We start from the raw sequence: 27132 nt of genomic DNA on the forward strand, positions 1-27132 counted from the left end.
CTGCGTCACTTTGTCTGGGCGAGGTGGAGAGGAGGGCAAAAGGGGGAAAAAAAAAAGCCAGAACGCGGTTCTCTGGACGCCACTTAGTCTTGTGAGCTCCCGACAACTGAGTACAGGTTGAACCACACAGCAGCCATGTAAGTGATAGTTTAAAAATCGACTCGAACGACTTTGGTCGACAGCCAGTGGCACTTTTATCTACCGTGCCCATGAGATGTGGGATACTGGGCCAGGCGGTGGGAGTTAAGGCGCTTTTTCGCTAGCCTAGGCCGCTGCAGTGTTTTTTTAAAAAACTTGAATCCAATGGAGAGGAGGGGAGGGGAATTCCTCATACTGGATTAAAATTGAAGTTAAGGCTACAACGATTTTATATTTTCCCCCCTTTGGTGTCCAAAGTATGCAAATTTGTTTGAGCGTGCAGGCGAATTTATTCAAACCCAATGGGGGGGGGGGGGGGGAATGTTATGTCTGCATTTGCGGACTGTAGTGGATTTAATGGATTTGCTATTAGGTTCTCAATGTCCAAAATAATTTTGCTGTCGTTTGTTTTATTTTTTGGCTGGGGGTGATTGAAAAGCCCCTTTTTTCGAGTCGCATTAAAAAACCCGCTCTCGACTTGCTTACACGTGAGTGGAAACGCACGGCAGACTTGCGGGACTGTCACGTCCCAGCGCAATTAATTCAGTTTTTAACGTTGAATTAGGCAGCTTTTACGATAAAGAAACATGTATATGTGTTTTATTCATTCTTCTCACCTGATCTTTTACTGAGTGAACCAACAGCACCGAATGAGGCGCCGGGTTCCGAAACGATTTGAAGGAATTGCGGTTTCTAGAAATTTCTCTCCCGCGCGCGCACACGCGGGCACACGCACAGGCATTCTGGACTATCACTGATTTTGTCGGCGTTTGTTTTTTAACCTTCTCTTCAGCGATTTTCTTTACTATTACGTACTGCTACTAAAGTGCATTTTTGTTTTGCTGGCGATCTTTTCATATGGTGACATGATTCAATGGGAGGTGTGGAGAAGTTGGCTGGTTGCGCAATGTTGGAGGAGCCGCCATTTAGCGCAGACTCGCAAGCTTTTCCTCGTCCAATGCATTCTTCACTGCGCACACGATTTTTTTTCTCTGTCTTCGTCGTGTTTTTTTTTCACTGCGGCTTTCAGAGTGTCCCTTACTTCGATTGTGGAAATGTGCATGCTTGAGTTTTTCCCCCTTGACAGGCCTTGTGCGCACAGTACGAGAAAATCCAGAAACTTCGGTGGACCACAAGTGTTTTATGCTTCACGGAAGACTTGTATGACGCTACGTATTCCATCCGGTTGCAGATGATTTGTACCAGTAAATGTTTGTAACCCAGTGTACTAAGCAGTTTGATTTTTCTATTTATTGCAAGAGGAGCATATTTTTAAATTATTCACCCTGTCAGTAGAGGCACAATTTGAAATATACGTTGGGAATAATCCGGACTTTGCTGCGGATACAGAAAAGCTAAACTGGAATGTTGCTGATTGGAAAATGGGTACTTTATTTGCGAGGGACGATCAAGGAAGCCAGGATTAGTTACTCTGGGGAGGGGACATGGAGATAGCTTCAGCATGATCTTCTGTGAAGAAAGAAATCTTAATGAAAGCAGGCACAGGCCTGATCAAGGGTCTAAATTACTATGTTTCGGATACTATTTTTGGGGGTGAAAAGGATGGTATACCAAGTTCCTCTTTCGCTAAAATACCAGTGATGGGTTACGGATGGTATAAAACTTGGAACTAATCAAATTGAGACTCCTTCAAAAAAATTAATTATTAAAAGATTGTTCTGATCTCTTATAAAATTACTTTCAGTATTAAATGATACATCTGGCAGAACATTTTAGGTTGAACTTGGGAATAGATCTAATTTGTGACTAATTATTTTTAATAAATTAAAACAATTTTGCATAACTCAAAGATCACTGCTTTTTTGGTGGGTTGAGATGTCTTTTCATATTTCTTCATAAATCCAATCACTAATGCTAAGACAAGCTACCTGAATATTTGCCTGCACAGCATCAGTGCTCAAATGTCTTGTTTCCCAGTAACTGGATACTTGGTCGTATGTCCCTCTCTGGGCTTTGCAGAAGGTGCATTATGAATGATGGTCTAAATGAGCCCATGGACATAACGTGTATGGGCTTTGGGAGGTTCTCCAGTCCATAATTATTCTACAGTGGGGAGAGGAGTGTGTGCAGTTGTAATACCTTCCAGCTTGATGTCCTGCTTATATTGTTGCTTTGGCTTTGTAGTCTGTTTGCCAGCCTAGTGACATGACCATAGGAAGATATCGGGTTTTTTATTCATTGTGGCAGTGTCGCATTTATTACATATTCCTAATTGTCCAGAAGGCAGTTGAGTCACCCACATTGTTGTGGGTCTGGAGTTGCACGTAGGCCAGACCAGGTAAGGACTGCAAAATTCTTTCCTGAAAAGCATTAGTGAATCATAGGTTTTTCTGACAATTGATAGCAGTTCCACTAACATCACTCAAACTTCAATTTCAGATCTTCCACTGGATTCAACTCCCACCGTCTATTATGGTGGGATTTAAACTTGGGTCTCTGGTCAAATCATTATGTTTGACTATTAATCCAATCACAGAACAAATTGTTCAATGCTGAACTTAAGGTATAATGTTTTGAGCACTGTGGGTCTTGCGTAGTTATGCTTTACTTCAGATGGTCAGATTAGGAAAAGAATGATGGAAATTGTTTCGCAAAGCCAAGGACCTAGGATGTTGCTGGTTGACTTTGACTTAGTCATTTTAGAGGTGCATTCCTAACTAATATTTGGTAACTTCATGGGGAAGTGATTATGACAGCGGGTAACCTCCTGCTTCAATACTGTAATGTTTTAGGTAGAAGAATCAAAATGTTGCAATTGTCTGAGATCTGTGCCTGATATGACATTTAATCAATTGTTTTAGCTACAAATCCAGCATTGTAGTTGCTGTAATTTACTGCTCTGCATTTGCTTTACGTGCTCAGCATCATCTAAGACTTCTGGCTTCCTCTGCTATTATGGAGTATATTCAGCACTTGTAGGTGTACAGCTATTTTGTTTGCTTATTTTTTCTGCAGTTCAAATATTTTTTTTATTTGCAATTGTATCTGACCACTTTGCACTAAGTTTGAGTCATTAATCTGGCCTGCAAGTGGATATGGTCATAGCACTGTATCCCCAACCCATGATTTAAATTCACTAATGTTCACCGCTATTTACCTTTTGATCTAGTTTCTTTCCCATACCTTTTGAGTTTAAATGGCCTTTTGATGTGGAATTTTATGAAAAGCATTTTCAGCTAAGAAGTTTGGTCAGACATCTTTTCCTTGACCATTTAACTAGGTTATTGCAATTCTTGGTTCTCATTGTGCTGCAAGTGAAACTCAATGCAAAAAATCCTTTGTTCCAGATTAAAAAATTTTTGTCATGTGAGATTTGAATCAATGTCCCTGAACATTAGAGTTTGGGCTGCTCGCCTAGTGATATTACCACTATGCCCCATATTCCCTTAAAAATATTTCTCTTCTATATCCAAAAATGCTCAGTTTTTCATGTGGACCACCACCTGTAGGTCAATGTTTCCGGTTGAGTAAATTTACTGGTAGAGACTGTTAAGAGTAATGCAAACAAAAGGTATGGGAGGGAGTTTGGTGGAGAGGGAGGAGACTAAATCAAAATTAAGTTGAAGGGGAAAATTTGGAAGTGCTCTTACATGTGGGCTGTTTATTAACATGGAGTATCCTTTTAAAAGATGGGCAGATTGAAACCTTAATGGCTTAACATTTAGGAGAAAGTGAGGACTGCAGATGCTGGAGATCAGAGATGAAAATGTGTTGCTGGAAAAGCGCAGGTCAGGCAGCATCCAAGGAGCAGGAGAATCAACGTTTCGGGCATGAGCCCTTCTTCAGGAATGAGGAGTGTGCCAAGCAGGCTAAGATAAAAGGTAGGGAGGAGGGACTTGGGGGAGGGGCGTTGGAAATGCAATAGGTGGAAGGAGGTCAAGGTGAGGGTGATAGGCTGGGGTGGGGGCGGAGAGGTCAGGAAGAAGATTGCAGGTTAGGAAGGTGGTGCTGAGTTCAAGGGTTGGGACAGAGACTTCCCCTCCCCCAACCTTGTCTCCGTACCAGCCCTCGAACTCAGCACCATCCTCCTAACCTGCAATCTTCTTCCTGACCTCTCCGCCCCCACCCCCACCCTGGCTTAACATTTAGTCAGGTGTACAGCCTAGAAGGAGACCCTTTGGTCCATGCCATTCAGATCCTAAATTAATCCAGTCCCATTTTCCAGCACTTGGCCCATATCCCTCTAAGCCCTTCCTATTCATATACCTATCCAGGTGCCTTTATGAAATGTTGTAACTGTACCAGCCACCTCACTTCCTGACAGCTCATTCCATACATGCAGCACCCTTTTGAGAAAAAGTTGCCCCTTAGGTCCCTTCCTCCACACTCTTTCCCCCACCCCTGCCCTACCCTCTAATTCTGGACACTCAATCCAGGGAAAGGCCTTGTCTATATACCCTATCCACACCCTCCATGATTAAGCCTCTAAAGTCACCCCTCAGCCTCTACTCCCAGGGAAAACAGCCCAGCCTATTCAGCCTCTCCCTAGAGCTCCTGGCCTTCAATATTTGTGAATATTGAGAAATCTTTAAGTTTCACAAGTCTTCCTATCATAGGAAGACTAGATTAGTGCACAATATTCCAAAAATGTGTTAACCAATGTCCTGTACAACCATAACATGACCTCCCAAACCCTCGTCCATGCTCTCTCCAATAAAGGGAAGTCTACTAAATGCTGCCTTCACTATCCTGTGTACTAGAGGCTCCACTTTCAAGAAACTATGAACATGCACTCCAAGGTCTTCGTCCAAGGTATTTGTTGCAGGTGTGGTTGATCCCAGCTAGGCTACTTTTGCTGTTCTAGTTCAGAACTAAAGATAAGTTAGATTCCCTAGTGTGGAAACAGGCCCTTCAGCCCAACCAGTCCACACCAACCCTTTGAAGAGTAACCCAACCAGATCAGTTTCCCTATGACTAATGCACCAAATTGGCCAATTTTAGCATGGCCAATTCACCTGACCACATCTTTGGATTGTGGGAGGGAACCTGAGCACCCGGAAGAAACCCACAGAGACATGGGAGAATGTGCATACTCCACACAGTTGTTTGAGGCTGGAATCAAACCTGGGACCGTGGTGCTATGAGGCAGCAGTACTAACTACTGAGCCACTGTGCTGCCCTCAAAGAAAATTCTTTAATGTTAATGACTAGATGGTTTACACTAGTTTCTCTCGAACATGAAGCCTGGGAAATCTAATGATTAAGCTTATACCCCAGCATGAGTGAGGATGGATGGTTAGCTTAGTTTGCATTAGAGATGGGGTGTTGAAGATAATGTCTTGTCTTGTCAACTCAAGGATAAGGAAGCTGATAATATACAATGAACATAGTGATGCTTTTGAATTGGGAAGGAGCGTGAGATCAAGACTACAGATTTGATATGTTCAAAAGATGCTGAGGAGATTATTGCTTATGTGATTTGTGTACAGACTTGGATTGCAAATTGTTTTTCCTCCTGACATCTAATGAGAGAAGGAAGAAGAGGCAAGAGTACAATTAAACCAGGCTTGTGGAGCAGGCTGAATATTACCTGCAGTTGACATGGAAAACTTCAGTTGGAAAGTTTGTACCACCTTGCCCATTTCAATTTTGGAAATGTGGGTTGCTTGGTGCAGTGCCATAAGGAGAGTTCTGTTCCGTACTTGTGAACTATCAAATTGTATCCTGGAATGTTGGTGTCACCTCTAGTAAATAATAGACATTTTACTAATGTGCAAGAGAATAAAATGACAGCATATGGCATGTGAAAGTTCTGAAATTTGTTCCAAGAAGTTGCTGGCAATATTTTGTAGGGCTCATTTTATTAACAGCATTTTTGGGGATCAATGCAATCTTAAGTTCTTGGGGTTCCTTTTCAATTGTCTTTGATAATGATCAGTCTCAGTTGAGAAGTTATGGTGGTAGTGAAGAGTTTGCCATTTGGGTTCTGGGGTTAGATATGTTACTGAGGCCTCAGCACAGCCCTTCATCAAATCCATGAGTCAACTATTCATTTCTCCAGTTTTAATGTAAAAAGATGATAGTTTGGATGTTTGAAATTGAACAGTGGAGGTTTCAGCCTTAGATTTAATGGATTTACTTGTATTTTAATCTTGATAGTGTATTTGCATCAACCACTTGTGCATTTTTAAGAAACACATTCACAAAGCAGACTTTAAAACTTCTCTAGCCATTTTGTTTCCTTTGTGGATTTTAGGTTTTAAAATTGTCTATTTTGCTGCTACTGTGCATGTTGCTGGCTGTCAAACATGGCCATTTATTTTTAATTTTCAGCTCTTTGTATCATATACACTTTCCAATATGGCCAGAGTTGAGCTGATTCAGTTTATTAAACAGTTTGTTCAGGTGGAAAAACTTGGCCTCAGCCCTATGAACAGGCATAGTACACACCTTGACAGTTCTTAAGTGGGTCAGGTATAGGTTAACTTTAATCCCAAGGTGGTAATCATGCTGTAATCCAAGTTTTGCATTTTGACCTCGCTGAAAATAACTTGTTTCTTTCCTGCCTTGCAGAGCATAAACATGCTTAGTGTGAAATACTGTGTTCTTGATGACAAAAGTATTAGTGCCTCAACTTTCTATGCTAGAAGCATAGTATCTGGTATACATTCTATGAAATCAAACTTGGCTACAAATTTCCAAAAGGTGTCCCCACTTAAGTCTTTGACACTACCACATTTGAAGACTGAATGGGTCTTCGTATTTGAATTGCAGGGTGCGAATCTTTCCTACAGTAATCAATGTCAAGTTCTGTTTGTTCAAGAAGATATGGTAAGAGCCACTGTTTCACACTCACCTGGCACTAAAGTATTTGAATAATGTTTGGAAACTGGGAGAGTGGATGTAAGTGATATTTCAAAGTAGTCATCTAGTATCAACCAGTAAACAAATCTCAACTTGACATATTACTGTGTGCAAATTAACTGCTGCATTTCCTGCATTGTGACTGTCTATAGTAGTTAGCTAGCTCTGGAGCACTCCTGTCTGCTTGTGAAATGAAAAGTGAGCCTCTTTCAGAACTTGCTGTAGCTAGGGAGGTGTGTGTTAATACACTAGGTAGAGATGGAACCCAGAGAGAGAACAGCAATTGCTTAGAAGGCTGCAGGGTTTCCAAGTGGAAAATTAAGTGGTAGTCTTTCAGCTTGCAAAGCCAAAAGACGTGCTGACCAGGGAACACAAGTGGCAGGCAATCAGAAGTTTGGTCATTTTTTTTCCCTCAAGGTTGCCTGGTCTGTTTTTCATCTTGAATGTAGGGAGTTATTGAGCAGTGAGTATAGTAGAATAGATGGAATAATGCAGATAAATACTGCTTCAACTGGAAGGTATTCTGGGGTCTTGGGGAGCAAGTAAATGGGCAGCTGTTAGACATAGAGTAAAAAGTGAGGTCTGCAGATGCTGGAGATCAGAGCTGAAAATGTGTTGCTGGTTAAAGCACAGCAGGTTAGGCAGCATCCAAGGAACAGGAAATTCGACGTTTTGGGCCAGAGCCCTTCATCAGGATTCTGAAGGGTAAAAAATGAGGTCTGCAGATGCTGGAGATCACAGCTGCAAATGTGTTGCTGGTCAAAGCACAGCAGGTTAGGCAGCATCTCAGGAATAGAGAATTCGACGTTTCGAGCATAAGCCCTTCATCAGGAATAAGAGAGAGAGCCAAGCAGGCTGAGATAAAAGGTAGGGAGGAGGGACTAGGGGGAGGGGCGATGGAGGTGGGATAGGTGGAAGGAGGTCAAGGTGAGGGTGATAGGCCGGAGTGGGGTGGGGGCGGAGAGGTCAGGAAGAGGATTGCAGGTTAGGAGGGCGGTGCTGAGTTGAGGGAACCGACTGAGACAAGGTGGGGGGAGGGGAAATGAGGAAGCTGGAGAAATCTGAATTCATACCTTGTGGTTGGAGGGTTCCCAGGCGGAAGATGAGGCGCTCCTCCTCCAGCCGTCGTGTAGTTGTGTTCTGCCGGTGGAGGAGTCCAAGGACCTGCATGTCCTCGGGGGAGTGGGAGTGGGAGGGGGAGTTAAAGTGTTGAGCCACGGGGTGATTGGGTTGGTTGGTTCGGGCGGCCCAGAGGTGTTCTCTGAAGCGTTCCGCAAGTAAGCGGCCTGTCTCACCAATATAGAGGAGGCCACATCGGGTGCAGCGGATGCAATAGATGATGTGTGTGGAGGTACAGGTGAACTTGTGGCGGATATGGAAGGATCCCTTGGGGCCTTGGAGGGAAGTGAGTGTGGAGGTGTGGGCGCAAGTTTTACATTTCCTGCGGTTGCAGGGGAAGGTGCCGGGGTGGAGGTTGGGTTGGTGGGGGGTGTGGATCTGACAAGGGAGTCACGAAGGGAGTGGTCCTTGCGGAACGCTGATAGGGGAGGGGAGGGAAATATATCCTTGGTGGTGGGGTCCGTTTGGAGGTGGCGGAAATGGCGGCGGATAATACGTTGTATGCGCAGGTTGGTGGGGTGGTAGGTGAGAACCAGTGGGGTTCTGTCTTGGTGGCGGTTGGAGGAGCGGGGCTCAAGGGCGGAGGAGCGGGAAGTGGAGGAGATGCGGTGGAGGGCATCGTCGATAGCGGGAAGTGGGCTCTGGCCCGAAACGTCGAATTTCCTGTTCCTTGGATGCTGCCTAACCTGCTGTGCTTTAACCAGCAACACATTTTCAGCTGTTAGACATATGATTGCATGGGAAGATGTTGGGAGTGGAGGGAGATGGACCCAGTGTCCTGGAGGAACAGTCCCTGTAGAAGACTGACAAGGGAAGGGAATGTGGCTGGGAGTGGCAACAGCTGGTAAATTTCAGATGTGCATGCTGGTGGGGTGCTAAGTGAGGACCAGCTCTGAGGGTCACTGGGTACAACATTAAATCGGCAGTACCTTTGGAAATTTTTTCCAGCATCTGCATTTCTTAAATATGTTGCTGCTTGAGGTGTGATGTAACTATGTAGGTTGATGCTATGGTGTTAGGCTATCATTCTAGCCTATTCAAATGCTGCCCTAATAAAGGCAGTATTACACAATTCTAAATATGCAGTGGCATTTTAAGTGGAAGTAAGTGTCCCCAAAATCTGGTTTGTTGGGATTTAGTTCTGGACTAGGTTGAGGTGTAAGTACAGTGAGACATTAGATCTGCAGTTAGTGTGCTGTCTGTTCTGATAGGTGGTATTTGTGCTGATTCTAAAATTGCTTTCCATCAATGATGTAGCAAAATTTTTTGATTTTAATACCTTCTATTGTAATTCTAAACCCATTGTCTAGTGCAAAACTTTGTACACTTTAAAGCTCATGTACTAGTCAAATTGATTTAAAGCACTCTAGTATAAATCACTTTCCCCTAGCCAAGAGACTGAAGGATTTCTAGTTTTGTTTAACACATCTGGCAAAGTTTGCCTTCTGAAGGTAGAGAAAAGATACAATTTTAAATCAGTAAAATATGGCAAGTCACATGCTCAAATCAGGCTTCTCTATATTTGTACTGCACCTAGATCTACTGGTGTACCCATTCTCTTCTCCTCTTGTCCCATAGGAAGTCTGCACTTGACAGTTCCCCTTTCAGCATTTTGTCTTAACCTAAAGATTGGAGCATTGATTAGTTGGATTGTATTAAGTTATTGCAATACCTTCTGATTGGCGTCCTTTCCCTCACTTGTCTTGACACTCCCACCTTCAGACTTGTGACCCTTTGCTCTGCCTGAGATCTTTGGGGAACGCTCAATCCACCAGACCTCAACCAGTTGGGCTATGGTAATCGTTAAGAGTGGTGGGGTGGCTGAGAAAAGCAGCCTCCTTTAGCCCAAGTGGACCAAGAAGTGGTGATGGCCAGCAAATCAGCATCCTAAAAAGGTGCTGCTAGGCACTAGTCACTGTAGGCAGGATAAAGGTAGGCCCCAGCAACTAGCCTGGAACCTGATGAGCAGCAGATCTGAAGACTTATGAGCTCCAGAGTATAAAACAAACATTAAGTTGCTTTATTTTAAAAATGTAGGAATATGGCCACAAGTTACAGGTGGTACTGTCTTCAAGTTCAAAGAATGTTTAATTCAGTCCCTACAAACATTAATTCTAGTTTTGACATGATGGAATTTGTTTAAAAGGCAAGATATTTCAGGAATGCAACCCTGACCTAGAGTACTGTGCATTGAATATTTTGGACTACCCCATAAGTGGCGACTAGTTCATTTCAATCTTGATCAGTGAATCTTTAAGGCTTGATTTGAAGAGTCTTCCAAATGGTAGTATGTTGCTCTAAACTGCAAGCAACATTATTTGCAAAATGGCAAACCAAGTACACAACAGGTCAGAAACTGCTCACCTGTGACATCACAGCCAGCCTGGCTCCCATATGTGCTGCATGAACGACAACATGAGTCATTAAGTTTTTGGCTAATATTGTGTTCTGTCACATGAACATACTTCTGGTATGTATTAGTAATTTAACATGCAAAATGTATAATTGCCATATTGACTTGCCGCAAGTGAAATTGGATGGGGTTGGACCACTAATCCACACTATTTTGGTCACACGCTCAAGAGGTTGCATGACTGTTCTGGCTTCAATGTGGTTGACGGTTATTATCCTCTTGGTCTTTGAATCTAGTTTGGCACTGTCTATTATCTTGATAGTTTTACTCCATGTGGAGTCTAACCAATTTCTACTTTCAACTATTTCCACTAGAAATTGACCTAGTGCTTGGATTTTAAGTGGCTTTAATCAGTTACCTTGTAAGTGCTTTCTCCCAGATCCCTTTATTCCCCTACCATTCGTGGCCATTGAAGTGTGGCCTCGTTATGAAATGTATAATCTTGTACTAAATGCATCAAGACACTAATGGTCTTATAACTGCACCCACAATAAGTGCCATTTCAGTTTGCAGACAACATGCCATAATTCTTACAAATTCTTGTAGAATACAAGTGCTCTTGACTCCAGTTTTTTCTATTTAAGCCATGACTGGGTTTTTTCTCTGACCTGATTGGGGCATGCTCCAATCTATGACCATAGTAAAGCCTTCAGTTCAAAGAATTAAACAAAGTTTAAGCATAACTTTTTGGTTCTGGATAACTTTTGAGTAAGTTTTTTTTCAACCATACTCACCAGATCCATGGCTCCCTAAAGATGTGCTCTTCAAATGTTAAAGTAACTGTTCAGTCCTTTAGCATTCTTGGTGTAATATTCATTAGCTCTAACTTATTTTAGGTAGACAAGAGCTTTAATGATGCCAGAAAATAAGGCTGAATCTATCCTGTGGCCCATACATCTAACTTTAAGCTTGGATAAAAGTAAATTTCATTTGTAATTCTATCAACTAGTTTCAGATTGGCAAGACTGGGTTTTAGTGCTGTTGTCTTAGCAGTGACAGTCTTAAAAAAACCTAATGCCTGGTTCATATTATCCCTTCTGAATTGAGACAATATGCATTTATGGATCCTGTTAAAGAAAATTACATGAGAAGAGTGTCTCAGCCTGAGTATCTTATGGAAGGTGGGATGAGACAGGTCTTTCAATATTTTCACCATAAATGGACACTTATCCTGAGACTGTGCCCTCTTCCTAGACTGATGGGAAGGTCTTTACATTTAGCCCTTAAGAATACTATTGCAATGGGACTACCTTTCAGAATTCGAATGGACTCCCAACCTTATTAATCTTTGCTCAAAGGCAGTCTGCCCAGATTGAGGATGAACCTAAGGAATATTCTCTGGAGTACCTTCAATGAAACATCTTTCCTCAAGGGGACCCCTCTACTCCAAGTGTGGTCTTATCAACATTTGTACAGTTGCATTAAGACTTCCCTACTCTTATTCTAGTCCCTTTGAAATAAGGATCAACATTCCATTAGCCTTCCTGACAGACTTGCTGTGCCTGCATGTTTCATGCTCAAGTCCCCTTTGTTCTTCATTCCAAGAACAGCTTCACACTTTTCCACTATACCTCATACCAGTTGCCTGCTTAACCCAGTCATTGTTTGTGACCTATATCCCTCTTTCACCTTTCCACCTGTATTTGGAAGTTTGGCTCATGAGTTTTGCTTGCTTCCTCCATATCACATTAAATGGAACAGTTGCAGTCTACTCTCCAGGTTACTAACCTGGAAGAACCCTTTATCACAGTTGCCGTCTGTCAAACAATTCTCTATCCACACCAATATGCTACCTCCAACGCCATGGGCTCTTAGGACTTAACCTTTTGAGAGGTATGTTGTTAATACCTTCTGAAAGTCTAAATAGGAACATCTTGTAGTTTCTGCTTACTCTGGGACTTGATTGCTAATAAGTCAGACACCAGTTTCTCTTTTAAAGAAATGCTAACTGCTTGATTAGATTTCCCCCTATTAGTGTGCTGCTATAACTTTATAGCAACAATAGATGTTAGGTCACATGCATTTTGTCTGCCTCCTTTTGAGTAGGAGGTCATGTTGAAAATGATGCTGGATTATCTCCCTGATCCATTTTCTAAAGGGTGACTGAACAGTTTGCCATCTTAACTATATATAGTCTTGTCAGTTATAGTCTTTAATTTGCCATTGTTTATTTCTCTTTAGCCATTCTTTGGATCCTGCATTTATCCTAGTCTTCAAGGCTATCACTGACTCTTGATTCTTTTTTCTTGAACTTTATCCTGTCCTTGACTATCCAGCCATGGTTTGTTTATCCCATTCAATTTCCCTCCATCCTGGGATATTTCTACTGAGCCATGAATTCTCGGACCACCACTGCTTGTTTCTGTCTCATAAAAAGAACTGTCCACTTTAGCCAACTCTATCCCCATTTCATTGCAATTCCCTTTATCAGTTGCAATTGTTTCCAATCTAAGTTTCTCTATTGAGTATTACATTCTATCATGTTTTGATCACTACTTTGTAGGTGATGTTTTGCCTTAAGTCTAATTACCATTACCAGGTCAAAGATGACTGGTCTGGTTGATTTGATGGCATTGTTCTAGGAAGTTATCCTTAATGCAGTCCTAGCTAATCTTTTGAACTTTAATCCAAAGATGATTAAAGTCACCATAACTTGTAGCTTTTAGATGCACCTTTTTATTTCCTACATTGATTATTGTTAGATACCAAACAGTAGACCTAAGTCTCCATTCAAATGGACCAAGTCAAAGCTTGGTCTGGCAACTGTCCTCAAGTGACGCCCCACCACCTTTATCGTTCTGAAAGGTGGAATGGCAATGTTCCCAGTTTTTGGTCTTGAACCCCTCCAAATGGATATAAATTTCATTGACCATAAACTATTGGTGTCATCAGTTCATGTTCTTTGAATGCTTTGTGCATAAAGCTAAGCCTTTAGCCTTGCCTTTCTACTCCAGGTCAGTGGGGAAAAAAAATTGCCTGAATTAACCTGTCTGCTTTTGCAAATTACTAGTCTCCTTTCTCTCACTCATCATCTTGCTTAGGTTCCCATCCCCTTGTCATTCTAGTTTAAACTAAATGTCCCAACCATACTAGCAAATGTTCATCCCAGAATATACACTGATCCTGTCCAGTGTAACTGGTTCATTACACTGGTCCACACCCCCTAGAGCCAGTCCAATGTCCCAGAAATTTGAAGCTTGTGGTCTTTTGTATTAATATCTTTGAGGTCCTATTTTTCAAACTTACTTCCTAGCTCCCTTTTAGGACCTTTTTGAAAAGCCTGTGGCATCAGTAGTAATGTGTACCACAAGCACTGGCTTGTTACCCCTCTCCTCCAGGTAGTGTAACTGTTCTAAGGCATCCTTGACACCAAAACTAGAGGGAGCATACCATCCTGGAGCTCCACTTGCAACCACACAAACACTTACTAAATCCCTCAAGTATTCTACTTGCACTTTCAACTCCCTCTGTGCAGCATGGCAACCATGGTACAGTAAATTTGGCTGTTGTGGCTTTTCAGAGACCCCATTCCCTGAACAGTCTCCAAAGCATTAGGGATTCTTGAACTACCGGTCTCATCCTCTTACTATGCCTGGTGGTCACCCATTCTTTTTCTGCCACTTTTGTGACCACTTTTCTCTAAATGTTCAGTTTGAGATAGCTCCTGCAAACATGCTGACACTGGAAACGTAGCTCTTTCCATAGAGCCAGAGGGGCAAACCATGACTGAGCTCTCCTAGAATGACTACTTCTGTTTTCTTAAGAAAATTTAATCCAATCAAAAAAGTTACTTTAGGACCTTTCTTCCCTTTTATTAATACAGAACTTATGAACCACAAAATAAGATTAAGTTAAAGCAGTAATAGTAAGTAATCGCCATCTCTACTGACCCAATCAGAAGCTTTGACTTGTTCTGACCCCCAGTGCTCTGAGTTAAAAGTTCCAATTTCCACATACTTTAAAGAATAAGTGATCACCCTCCTTTTTTTATCCTAGTTGTACCAAATTCTAACTGTGCTCTCCTTTTATGGCCCCCTATTTTAAAGCCTTTTGAAACTTCATTAAACCAGTTGTCTAATTAATCAGCTTCAGCTGAAAGCCTGTAAACTCTTGGTTTAAAGCTGCAATTAAACTTCACCTAATTCAAAAAACTTTTAGTAAGTTGCTAGTTTTATAGAACCACTAGACTTTGAAATTGCCTGTTAAATTTAACTCTTCCTTAACCTACCACTTGAGACTCTCTCACCAAACTCCAGCAGTACATGCTGTCCTTTCCTCTCTGTCAATAAGGTCTGACAGTCTCTGTAAAATGAGAATTGGTTTGAGGTACACGCCTGCACTTTTGTGCTTTTCAATAAAAATGTGCTAATGAACAGTACGAGACTATATTTTTCCCATGTACCAAAGACAAATAATTTGGATATAGATTTGTAATTCTATTATGTCCCATACTTACATGCTACCACACTACATTGGCACTATGGATGTGCTAAACTACATTTTTGGATTGATAGTCCTGAATTAACATAGGTTTTGTGAATATGGAAGTTGCTGAAGTTGAGTAGTTGCCTGTTGTGGACAAGGTGCGTGGACACTGGTAGAACAACCAGACTGCAGAGGATTTGGTCTATGTTCCTTTGATTTTTTTCTCTCTCTCTCTTCATTCATAGGGTGAGTGGTGCTGACTAATTCAGCAGTTACCCATCCCTGATTCACCTTGAAGGTGGTGAACTGCTTTCTTGGATCCACTTTAGTTTAAGTAGGCCCACAGTGCCATTAGGATGTTTCTAATAATTTTCCAAAAAATAAAAGTTGACTTAGCAAATTTGTCGTCTAATTCCTTTTTTCTAAAAGCCATTAATTTCTCTAAAGTGTATCGGTGGGTGACATTTGATTATCTAGGTGGCCATTACAAGTGAGCTTAAAGGTGTGGCACAGCCCGTTCAGCTTGATGTTGATTTTGTTGTAAATGTGCTTCATTGCAAAAGATATGTATATGTTGATGGTTTGTACTGTATATTTGTTCATCATTGGACAGTGATCAAGTAAAGAGACTTGGTGCTTCTGAATGTGGCCATTGAGGAAGCTTCCAAATGTGAAATATGTTAGAAATGTAATTGTTCAGATTTTTTGAATTGGTAAGGGTGAATCTGAAAGAAATAAATATTCTAGAGGTTATCTCATACCTTTGGTGCTCTTTTTTTCTAATGTCACCCCAATTGTTAAATTCCAGTCAAATGCTGTGGTTTGGAAATGCCGGTGTTGGTCTGGGGTATACGAAGTTAAAAATTGCAACACCAGGTTATAGTTCAACAGGTTTAATTGGAAGCACGCTAGCTTTCGGAGCGACACTCCATCAGGTGATAGTGGAGGGCTCAATCGTAACACAGAATTTATAGCAATAATTTAGTGTGATGTAACTGAAATTATACATTGAAAAATTGATTGTCTGTTAAGCCTTTCATCTGTTAGAATACAGTGATAGTTTCACTTTCATGTGTAAATCACAAAACCTTTTTTTAAAAAGTTGCATTCTCTGGTTAGCTGTTGACAATGGTGTGGACTTTTTCAATTCCTGTAGCACCTTGTAATTTCATGCAGATGTTTAACCTTCTGTGATTATGTGCATTCCATAACTAAGGGAGAACATTAGCCCTGTGACTTGGTTGTTGAACTTTGTATTGCAGATGGTTTTTGAGGGAAGTTCTGTTATTCCTAAGGAAAACAAGGGTTAGTGTTAAACACTGAAGCAGTGTTGGGAAGTGGGAGAATTCTAATCAGCCTTGGCTTAACATCTGCATTAGTTTAATCTCACAGCTGCACTTCAGACTAGCAACTGAGAAATTTTACATTACTAGTTAAGGAATATTAGTTTGTGCTGTAACCATCTCAAGGTAGTTTGATTTTTTTTTTGTGCTCAGCATTGGTGCAAGGAAAACCAGGATAGTTGACCAGCAGAACCCCAGGCTATATGTTACCTCGGCTGAAACACTGGCACTTGTCCCACTCAGGAAAGTGTGTGTTGGGGGGGGAAGGATTCTGGTGGAACTGAGCCTGGAAAATTGTGCTTAATCTTCCATAGTTTTCCTGTATGGAATGTAATGTTCCACTTAAGTTATCTCCCATATCATTTGATTTGCCACTTGTAGCACCAGAGTTGTAGTGATGGTTGGGTCGTTTAGGTTAAGTTAAAGATAATGGTAAAACTGTTCTGTCTTGCATTGCCCCATATGTAACAACTTTATTTTGCTTTTATACAATCCTGCTTTTGATTTGAGGGATTTTGGTATATCACTCATGGGCATGGAGCCTAGGTGCTATATACAAGCTAAAGAGAATTTGCTTTATACTTAAGTGGTATGTTTAAATTCTGTAGGGTATTTGCAATGGGTTGTGAAATTACATTTAGATCTCTGGTTCTGGTTGCTTATCTCAGAGGATCTCTGGCATTTTGATGCATATGCCCAGAGAGATTCACACCCCATTCAAATGGTTGTCCTTTAATTATTTTTCCCAAAGAAGCTATTTAAGATGCTTAAAAATGGCAAAAATAATTTGGGTGGTTAAAAATGCTTATCAGTCATCTGGGGATTGCATGCCTCAGAGCTAACTGCTTCATGATATTTTGTTTTTCATGTAATAATTGGAAGATATTACAAATGCTTTAATTTTAATTGAAGCTAATTGCATAGCCAGAGGAAGTGCATTGTGGGATGATCTCAACATAGAAACTTGAATCCATGACCTCTTGAACCAGACGCTGAATCTCCCCATCAGTTCAACTGTTCTTGCAGCTTGGTCCAAAGGCCACTTATAGAAATTAGCAACAAATCGAACATTTTTGTTGAGATTGCTCCATGATGAACCCATTGGCTATGCGGCCATGTCAGCGGCTGTTCGTTTGCTCTGCTTTTTTTTCTTGCCCTGTCTTTTTGGTCCAAAATTTGGATACCCTGGCTACTTTTAAATTTTGTTTTATTAGCAGCAGCAGAACCCAGAGACTGAATTGTACTGAAGTCACTCTGTTGGAATGTAAATACTTTTTTGCATGTGGCTTTGAGAACTTGCAGTCTTTTTCCACACAAACCTTGTGATTGTTTTCACTCCCATAATACTTTTAGGCAGCCAGCTTCTGCAAAGTGGTATGACCGAAGAGACTACGTCTTTGTTGAATTTTGTGTAGAAGACAGTAAGGATGTTGAAATAAATTTTGAAAAAGAGAAGTTTACATTCAGGTACGTAGTAGATATTCAATCCCATTTATGTCAAAATGTCTGTCATAAACTGAGGGACAGCTTTATTTCACTTAAATGCATTTGAAAAGAAATCTAGGCTCTTAGTCTGGTAATAGTTTCTCATTAGTACTGTTCACAAATAAGTAGTATTTTTGTTAAAAATTTCAGTGACCACCTCAGCAAAGATGTTGTATGCCTGAATATTTGTCACCAAAAACTATTAGTATAATCTGTGCTGGATTTTTACTATATTTTGAAGTTCAGTTTATATATGCTTTTCCATTTTAGGACATTAATTGTTAAAACTCATGGCCCATGAAAAAATTGAATTACACTTATCAGTTGTAAAAGAATGCCATGGCACTGCGCAAGAGACTTATTTGATCAGCACTATATTTTGCGTGTCTTTCTGTCATCCTCTCTTTTTGTTTTTTCAATTGCTACTTACTGTTGCTTGGCTAAATGGGCATACCAGAGCTGCTATTACACTGGCTGCCCGAGAATGTGTGTTTTTGGCTTAGAGATATTTCCCTTAAATATTTCTCATCTTTGAATTCACATGGACATTGCTTGGTATAGTTCGAGACTGGCAAATCAGTGGAGAATCTGAATCTGCAACCCGCTCTAATAAGCGCAAAATTAGATGATCAAACGGCTGTAACATAAGGACAAGCTGTCAAATGAATTGCTGACCAAAATTTATCAACTTCTGGAGAAAGGCTTATGTTGCAAACTGGAATAATTATAGTTTGGGAACTTCACATGGCATGTGCATCTACTACAATGGCCATGCAGACAAAGGAAAAGTATGTCCACTGTGTGATTTTGTTTCATTTAATATTACCTGTGTTCAATTTTGGTCCAGAGTTTGAGTGACTAGAGTAGAATGCCAAATTTTGGCAATGTTAATGCGCTCTAGGTGGAAATTTTTATTTTTGATTATTAAATTTTCTGCATTCTGTGCAACTATATGGAGTGTAAATTTTAAACACCAATACATACACGACTGTGTTGGGGTAATTATCAGAAGTTGCCAGATTTTTTTTTTCTCTAATTTACGGTCCTCCACTATCTTGAAGTAGCGGGTGTCCAGGCCTCCAGACACATTTTTGTCACTTTTTTTTTCATTTGTTTTCCGAAGCTTGGTGATTCTCGATAGGTCAACACTTATCTTCCTGTTAAATGTTTGCTCACTTGACTTTCCTTCCTTTAGCCTCCAATTATCCTAGGATGAGACCAGGAAACTATATTAATACCATCATGCTAATATTTCTACAGAATGAATGATGCTTTTGAAAGAATAGTTCTGCCTTTGAGTATGCAGTTCTGTTGGAACCATGAGGCTTAAAGCATTAACATTTGAATTGTATGCTTGTCAACCAATTGTTAATTTTCAAAGTTTCTTAACTCTGCAAACAGTTGTAAAGTTGCCATAGTTTTATCAGGCATTAGGGCTACTCTCTCACTGGGTCACCAAGCGTCAGGCAGAGAGGTTGAGAAGGAGAGTTCTTCATGGTAACCTCCAGCTGGTGTGGGAATTGAACCCATGCTGTTGACATCATTCTGCATTGCAAAGCAGCCATCCAGCCAAACTGAGACTGTTTTCACTTAAAACCAGTGCACGCACTATATTTAATAGATGTGAGTAACTGTTACTATGGGTAGATTATTTGACTTGTCAGGTTTTCTTTAAATGTCACTAATTCGTCTGACCAAGTTGCTGACCTGATCTCAGGTGTTTAACAGGTCTTTGGAGCCCTCTGGTATCTTATTCAAATTAATGTACCTATTGGAAGACTGTGTTTTGGCTTTGTTGTGCACTGCAGTGCATATTAAGAAAGTGGCAGCATGTGATTGATGCAATGAGCTCCTGAAAATGGAGGTCTAATCGTAAGTATAATGGCATAGTTTAAATAGCAGTATATATCTAGAGCTGCATATGAATGTGAAGCACCATCTTTGCGCAAAAGCTGGCAAACCTTTCCCAATCCTACATGCTGAAGGCAGTAGCAACTGCTATCCTGGCTCTGATATGCTAACAGCACAAAATGGGAATCAAACCTAGGATTTATGTGTTTATATATTTTGATAATAGGTTGAGCTCTGAAGGGAGTCACTTAAAATTTGACTTTGACAATGAAATGGGAAGGAAATTGTACAGAATGTCTCATGATTTTCCCTTTGTAGAACTCGTGTAATAATCACAATTTTTGGATTGATTTTCTGTTCTGCATTCCAACATTTGACAGGGAAGATTTTTCTCTCCATCGGTTCCAGTTTTTTCTTCTGCTGACCCTTGGTGAATGTGGCAGGCTTAGTTTGGTTTTGATGTTGCAGTTGCCTTTGAGACCTGGATGAGTCAACAGCATGAGTATAATATAGAAGTAGTTGACAATGCAAGTTATTTTCCTCTATTCATTTCCTGGAGGTCCAAATTATTGGAAGTGGTTTTAGTTCAAATTTAACAATTTTAATCTACATATGGTAATAAATAACTTGTAAGTTTTTAAATATAGATTGAACAGGGCAGTGTGGAAGTGAAAACTTGAAATAATTAATGTGCTCAGGCTATATTTCCACCCTTGCTTGAAAGTGAATTCTTTCCTTGGCCTCATTCAAACCAAAAGCAGACTTGGCAACTGGTTCGTGGAGCATCTGCGCTCTGCACACACCAACCAACCTGACCCTCCAGTTGCCATCTATTTTCATTCCACTTCCCACTCCCCGGCGCCATGTCCTTGGCTGCCTCCATTGTCCGAGTGAGACCAAATGGAAACCAGAGGAACACCGATATTTCACCTGGGATGTTTACAGCCCAATGGACTCTGTATTGACTTCACCAGTTTCAAAGTCTCTCCATCCCCAGCCTTATCCCATGTCCAGCCTCACCCATCCTCCTCCCTTTCCTGACCTAACCTGTCCATCTTCTGCTCACCTCTCTGCTCTGTCCTTCCCAAAGGCCAATCACAGTAACCCCTGACCTGCATTCACCAATCAACAGCCCTCTATCCTTCCCCACCCCCTTCCCTCAATACTTCTGGACACTCTCTTCTTTCCCCCCGCCCCCAGTTGTGTGATGAAGGGTTTTGGCCCAAAACGTTCACTTTGCTCCTCTGCTGTCTGACCTGTGCTTTTCCAGCTTCGCGTCTATTGACTGACTTCCAGCATCTGCAGTTTCTTTCAATTATTCCCTGATGAAGGTATATTGACTCAGTTTGGAAATGCATTGTTGTGATATTGAACTGTACAGACTTTTGAGGTTCACTTCCTAACCTGTGCTGACTGAACACTGCAGTTAACCTAAATGTCCTCTAGTTAAGATGGGGAAACCTGCCAAAGGAAATGCAAAGTTCAGATGTTTCCTCACCAGAGAGCATAATTTGTTAATTTTTCTGGAATAAAGCTTTGTCAGAACTGAAAGCTATTGCTGATTGAAATGGTAAAGTGCGTGCATCATATTACTATAGGGGAGTAAAGGGGCAGGATACAAGCAGAAGAAATAAGTTGACAGGTAAGTCTAATGGAAAATACATGAAAACTTAACAAAGCTACCACCCCAGTAGGACTTGGCTTGATACTCTAATCTGCCATTTTCACATTCCAATCAATTAATCTGAACTGTCAACATCCTTTCTGCTCTCTTTGCACATGCACATGCACCCCCACCCCACAACTACATAAATACTACCCCCCACCTTTCATATCTGCTTTGAAGAGTCCTCTAGGCTGGACGTTAGCTTGCTTTCTTTCCATGGGTGTTGTCCACTGATCGCCAGCATTTTTTTTTCTTTCCTGTCAAAGAGCAGGTTGTACTAGCTTGGGAGTCTGGTAGTTGGGAGGGAAATCAACAGGTTGACACCAAGGATGCAAAACATCCTGCCAGCACTGGGGAGGGGATTAAAACTTGTTTTCGTACGTTCACTCTGTCTGCTCATTCCTATTGTCCAATGAAAATACAAGCTGTAGTTTAGGTCTGATGTTGACTCTTGTGTTAGGATATTAAGACATGAGGACTGTACATGTCCTGTAGTAAGATGGGTTGCTGCACTTTTTTGAGCTTGTTTGGCTTCAACATAGATGAAGCTAATGCTGCATCAGTGGGAATGAGGAAACAAGCCAAGAAACCTGACACTTTGAAAATATTTGGGATAAAGCAACATCTGTTTGCTGTAACATTGCTTCATATTCTGTTATATGGACTTTCATAAATCTCAAGGTATTGTTTTGGACTGAGCATAAAATGTTAGTGTCTGTTCAAATTTATTGTCTAAATACAGTTTAATGTTTTTAACCTATTGCCTGTCTGATCTGTAATGTGTGCAACAACAAGATATTGAAATTCACTTTTGTGTGGCTTGTCTCTTTCCATGCAGCTGCCTTGGAGGAGCGGAGAGCGTAAAGCATTTTAATGAAGTTAACCTTTATAATGCAATTGACCCAAGTGTAAGTATTGGTGATCTTGAGTATGAATGAGCCAAAACAATATTTTGGTGTTCTTATCTCCACCCCCCCCCCATCCCAGGGCCAATTCTTTAGCCAAAAGGGGAAGACTTATTCCCAACCTCTGCCAGTGCTGCTGTTTGTTGTATTGTTAGAAAGACAATAGTGGGGCACCAACTTTAAAAAAAAAAATTCCCCAAATATCTCAAATGTTTAAAAGAAAAAATAATTTATAAGTTTCATTGCATGAATTTTACATAGTTGAGGCTGAATTATTAGAACACGTTGTGATTGTTTTATTTTTATCTCCTCCATCCTGTTTTCCCCCCTCAGCATAGAATTAATGTAATGCTATTAACTGATCAGTTTTTAAATTTGCTGGATTAGATATAGCTGGTGGAATAGAGTGTAATTGAACAGATCTATTTAATACTAGTATATATTGTTCTCTTAATATATTCCTTAGGATTCAAAACACAAGCGGACAGACAGATCTGTCTTGTGCTATTTACGAAAAGGAGAATCTGGTCAAGCATGGCCACGGTTAACCAAAGAAAAAGCCAAGGTAACTGGGATCATTTGCAGCACTGATATTTAATAACATAGTGCAGGAACTGTTCAAATCAGACAACACGTGGAGTGACAGGCATAGTTCCTACTCTACTCAGTTTAACTTTATTTCTTTTCGCACAGACACTACAAGACCTACTGAATATTTCTAGCACTTTGCAGATGGTTAAAGTTTTCAATAAAAACATTGTTTTGGTTTATATAATCTCAATATTTGTTCTTCATGATACCATATCACTTGCTTTCAATTATCAATTTTGTACAGTTAAACTGGCTCAAAGTGGATTTCAATAACTGGAGAGATTGGGATGATGATCCAGAAGAAGAAGATTTGTCAAGCTTTGAAAAGTTCTCACAGGTAGGAACCTGTGATTTTGGAATTAGGAGTTAGCTTTGTTGTTCCATTTGCACAACATCGTGACATCTTGTCAAATGTTGAAGCTATTGAATTTTGCAAAATAGGTGCCCTTATTTGAATACCTGAAGAAAGGAGCTTGATGTCCTAAGAAACAAACTTCTGGAAATCACAAACTGTACTCCAGTATCATCCATAAGCCCTTCATCATCCGTCCCTGTTGAAGGGCTTATGCCCGAAACGTCAATTCTCCTGCTCCTTGGATGCTGCCTGACCTGCTGTGCTTTTCCACCACCACACTGTCTACTCTAGTATAATATTAAATCAACTTGCTTCTATGATTCACTTCCTTTTGTATAGGTTCTACTGTCCACCTTTTTCGTTCGTCTTCCTGTGTGTAATGCACCAAAGCATGCAATTACAAGTAACATTAATCCATACAAGGGAAATTCGTATACAGTAACATGGTAATGCTAGTTGTAAACTTTTTAACAAATGCTGTATGAAAACTAACTCCAGACTATAATTATTGCACAATGGCACTAGATATGAATCATATCTTGAATTTGCTGAGGTCAACAGGAGAGAACCTAATATTGAGGCAAACATTTTACCAGTAAACAATAGTTATAATATGAATAAGAATTTTAAAAATTTATAAAACTAGAACTGGTGTCATTTGATGAAGAGCATTTTGTGTTGAATATGGTTCTATGGCTGCCTATTGTTCAACTTTAATCAATATGGCTACTCATGTGAGAGCAAATGCTGGGAGGCTGTTTGACTGTTAAGGGTATGGCAGATGTGACTGACATTGCTACTCAACCGAATCAATGTTCATTCTGATTAGATCACCAAATCCTTGTATGTTGTCCTCAGTCCCTTTTTGCTCATTCCCTAAAAATTATGATGCCCCAGTTGTGATCAATTCCGTACTGGTTAGGAATTGGTCTGGGTCGTCATTGTCTGTACCTCAGCAGCAGCCCAACATCTCACTTATCCCTTTTAAGGTGCATTGTCAGTGTACTGCAATAGAAGTAATAACTTGATGTTTCTAAAAAAAAAACTTACATAAAAAAATACTTCTTTTAGATGATGAACAATATGGGAGGAGATGATGATGGAGACATCCCAGATGTAGATGGAATGGATGATGTAAGTATGAAGATGCTGGCTTTTTGATTTTTTTGTATTTTCAGTAGTAATTGTCAAATGGAAATTTGATTTATGGGACAATTTAGTGACTGTAAAGGTTGTAACTGGATTCTCAAGGGTTTAAGTGCTCTGTTTCAACTGCCATTCAAAATTTGTTACTTTTCTATAAACTTCATGCATTGCATGTGGTAATATAGCTACATTGCCTCGGGGGGCATAGACATCTCACTAAACCAGTCCTATTTCTTTTATTTGTAATAGACTAGTTTGTGGTTCAGGCCATCCTAGTTGTGGAGGGGAATTTAAAAAAAAAAGTGAGGGGGCATTCGAGTAGGAATAAGTAATGTTTTGAGGGTACATTGCCCTGTCCACATTCCCGTAATGCTACACTCTTTTGTGTTTGCTTTTAAAGAAAAAGAAAACAATTGAATTTCTTCAATGTTGTAATACTAGAGAAGTGTTAATTTCTTCAGATACAAGGTCAAGGCAGAAATTTAAAGATGTTGACTTCAAGAACAGCAGAACTTTGATACTACTACAGCAGTTCTGTTGAGCACTTTTATTGTCTTTGCCAATCTTTGAAATTGAATCACCTATGTTGCTGCCTGGTTGGCAGAGAGTTTGTCCTCATGTTCCCTCCTTGAAATTGCTATTTCTACTTTCTTCAAGCTTCTGCTACCCATGCCATTTTCATGTGACTCTCCTGATTTTAAACAGATAAAAGGTGCTGGATAAATACAAGAGCATTTTTGTCAAAAGACTGTCCCAGTTGTGTTGGACGTTTTCACAGTTGAGCATTATTTCACCAAGCACACAGTAGTGCACTTTCCACTGACTTTTTGTGACTTGACCAAGTTGTAAGCTTATGGCTAGTTCAGATATTAAGATAGAAGTAGATTCCCTAGAAGTCTTGTGTTGAATATTCTTGTAATGCATAAGATTATCTTTGCCACAAGGCCAGGCAGGTGCATGCACGGCTGTGATTCTTAGTTTAGTATACGCATAGTTAGAGGCTTAGATCCAGTTTACGTTTAAAAGGAAATCAGGGAAAAGATGACTACATTACACTCGCTATGACATTTTGGGTGTTGGACACTTGGAGATTCAGTGGTTCAAATTGAATCATAAGTAAGCCAGACTTGATCTAGTCTTTTTCACTGTCTTGAGGGTAATTTAAAGTGAGCACTTCGGCAACCCAACAGTTTCTTAAGTTTGCAATTTCCACTTAACATTTCTGGTGATGACTGAAAGAAATACTTGGTGTAGCTCTCAAGGTTGAAAAGTAAACTAAGGCATGCGAGGTTATTCCTACAATTATTTTCCCCCCTCAACAAATTAAAGTTTCAGATTGGATTGTGTAGCTGTGGAATGCCATAATAATATTTTATAATGGGGTTGGTGTGATTGGAAAGAATATTTGCTCTTGTAGTTTCTCTTATCATAATACCTGGAAGTAATGTGTCCGTATTAAATTATATTACTTGCCCATCTTTAATGTTGAATGAATATATCTGTACTAACCTATTTAATAAAAGGCTTTAAAAACTGTTTCCTTGCTCTTTAGGATGGGTCGCAGGACAGCGATGATGAGAGTAAGTTGAATTTTGGCCTTTGCTTTTAGAAAAGACTAGTTTAAACTTTTACTGTTACTCAGGTTTGTTTTTCTCTTTTTTTTCAGAAATGCCAGATCTAGAGTAAATGAATTGGGGGAAAAGGCTTCAGGGAATTGGAAGAAAAGCATTCATTAAACTGTTAATTTTTAACAAAACAATTATAAGTTGATAGCTGTTGAGGGCAGTGGTACATCTTTCAATCCACTTTCAACCTGTTTTAAAGGCTTTTCTAGGGGTCGATGCATACCAGAGTATTGGACAAAATTGCTTACCAGTACAGTACAATAATCTGCCATTATGTACAGATACCAATTTTCCAGGACTTTGCAAAAAAAAATTATTTATAGTGATCGGAGTTTATATTGACTAATACTAAACCTTGTAGTAGGAAATTCCCATAAACCTAGCACTGAAATGTCTTCAGTATCAATAAAGTCACCTTAGTTAATTCTGCAGCAGTTAGGATGCTGAGGTTTTAAGGTTTTTTCCCCCAAGTGACTTCATCCCTAATAATTGGTTAAAACTGTTAATGGTATTGGTTGACCCTTGAGCTTCTACATCTGTTAGTATGAAGAGTGATAAAGCTGTACATTGTCGCTTGTGGATCTTAAGTGGCTGTACATTTAGATGACCAAGTGTATTTGCACTGTCTTGAGTATGAATGCAAGTTTGAAGAAAATGTTAATACACTATCTTTAGGATGTATTTTGTGAAATCTGCTCAGTACAAGCTGAACCTCAATTTATGTCAAATGCAATGGAATTTTTTTTAAGCCTACAATATCTTTCTAATAAACTGTTAACACTTAAATATGCTGTGTGTTTTTTTTTCAAAAATAGGCAAGAGATGGGACTTATGGATGTGAAAAGTCTTTGTCTAAAGTGCTTAATAAGGTTACATTTAAAATGTAACAAATCTTTTCAGTAGTATGCATCACATCGATTCCTGCATTGGCAGACTTCATTTTCTTTACTGCTTCCCCCTCCCCCAAAAGAAACACCAGAAGGTGTTTGTGTGGCCTTTAGACAGCATGATTGGCAGTTCCCAACTGGAGATTACTTGGGCATAACTACTTTGACAGTTACTTCAGTTTGAGTATTCAAAGCCTAGATTTGACTTTATTGGCTGGAAGTTCCTTCTCATAATATTTTAGAATGCGATTGACTAGAATCTTTGCTTTTTATTGCTCTGTTGGTCTAATGCAGAACATAAAAACTACTTAGTTCAATCTGAAATAACTGCTTCCACAGCTCCTTTTGATTAAACAGG

At 40.1% G+C, this 27132-nt stretch overlaps 1 protein-coding gene across 1 annotated transcript; it reads left to right on the forward strand.

Annotated features, from left to right (window-relative positions):
* On the forward strand, nucleotides 1-26673 carry LOC132805863 (prostaglandin E synthase 3-like). The gene is made up of 8 exons (XM_060821182.1): nucleotides 1-137; nucleotides 17617-17730; nucleotides 22104-22173; nucleotides 22637-22735; nucleotides 23006-23098; nucleotides 24188-24250; nucleotides 25815-25842; nucleotides 25929-26673. Coding segments are annotated over exons 1-8 (489 nt in total). The 5' UTR covers nucleotides 1-135; the 3' UTR covers nucleotides 25949-26673.
* The last annotated feature ends 459 nt before the right edge of the window (nucleotides 26674-27132 follow it).

The sequence above is a fragment of the Hemiscyllium ocellatum genome, chromosome X, assembly GCF_020745735.1.
Source record: "Hemiscyllium ocellatum isolate sHemOce1 chromosome X, sHemOce1.pat.X.cur, whole genome shotgun sequence".
NCBI lineage: Eukaryota > Metazoa > Chordata > Chondrichthyes > Orectolobiformes > Hemiscylliidae > Hemiscyllium > Hemiscyllium ocellatum.

Bases quoted from the DNA above. Each gene is read 5' to 3' on its own strand.
- LOC132805863 (XM_060821182.1), top strand. The intron at 22,736-23,005 runs GTAACTGGGATC...AATTTTGTACAG, and splicing joins TAACCAAAGAAAAAGCCAAG to TTAAACTGGCTCAAAGTGGA. The intron at 23,099-24,187 runs GTAGGAACCTGT...TACTTCTTTTAG, and splicing joins GCTTTGAAAAGTTCTCACAG to ATGATGAACAATATGGGAGG.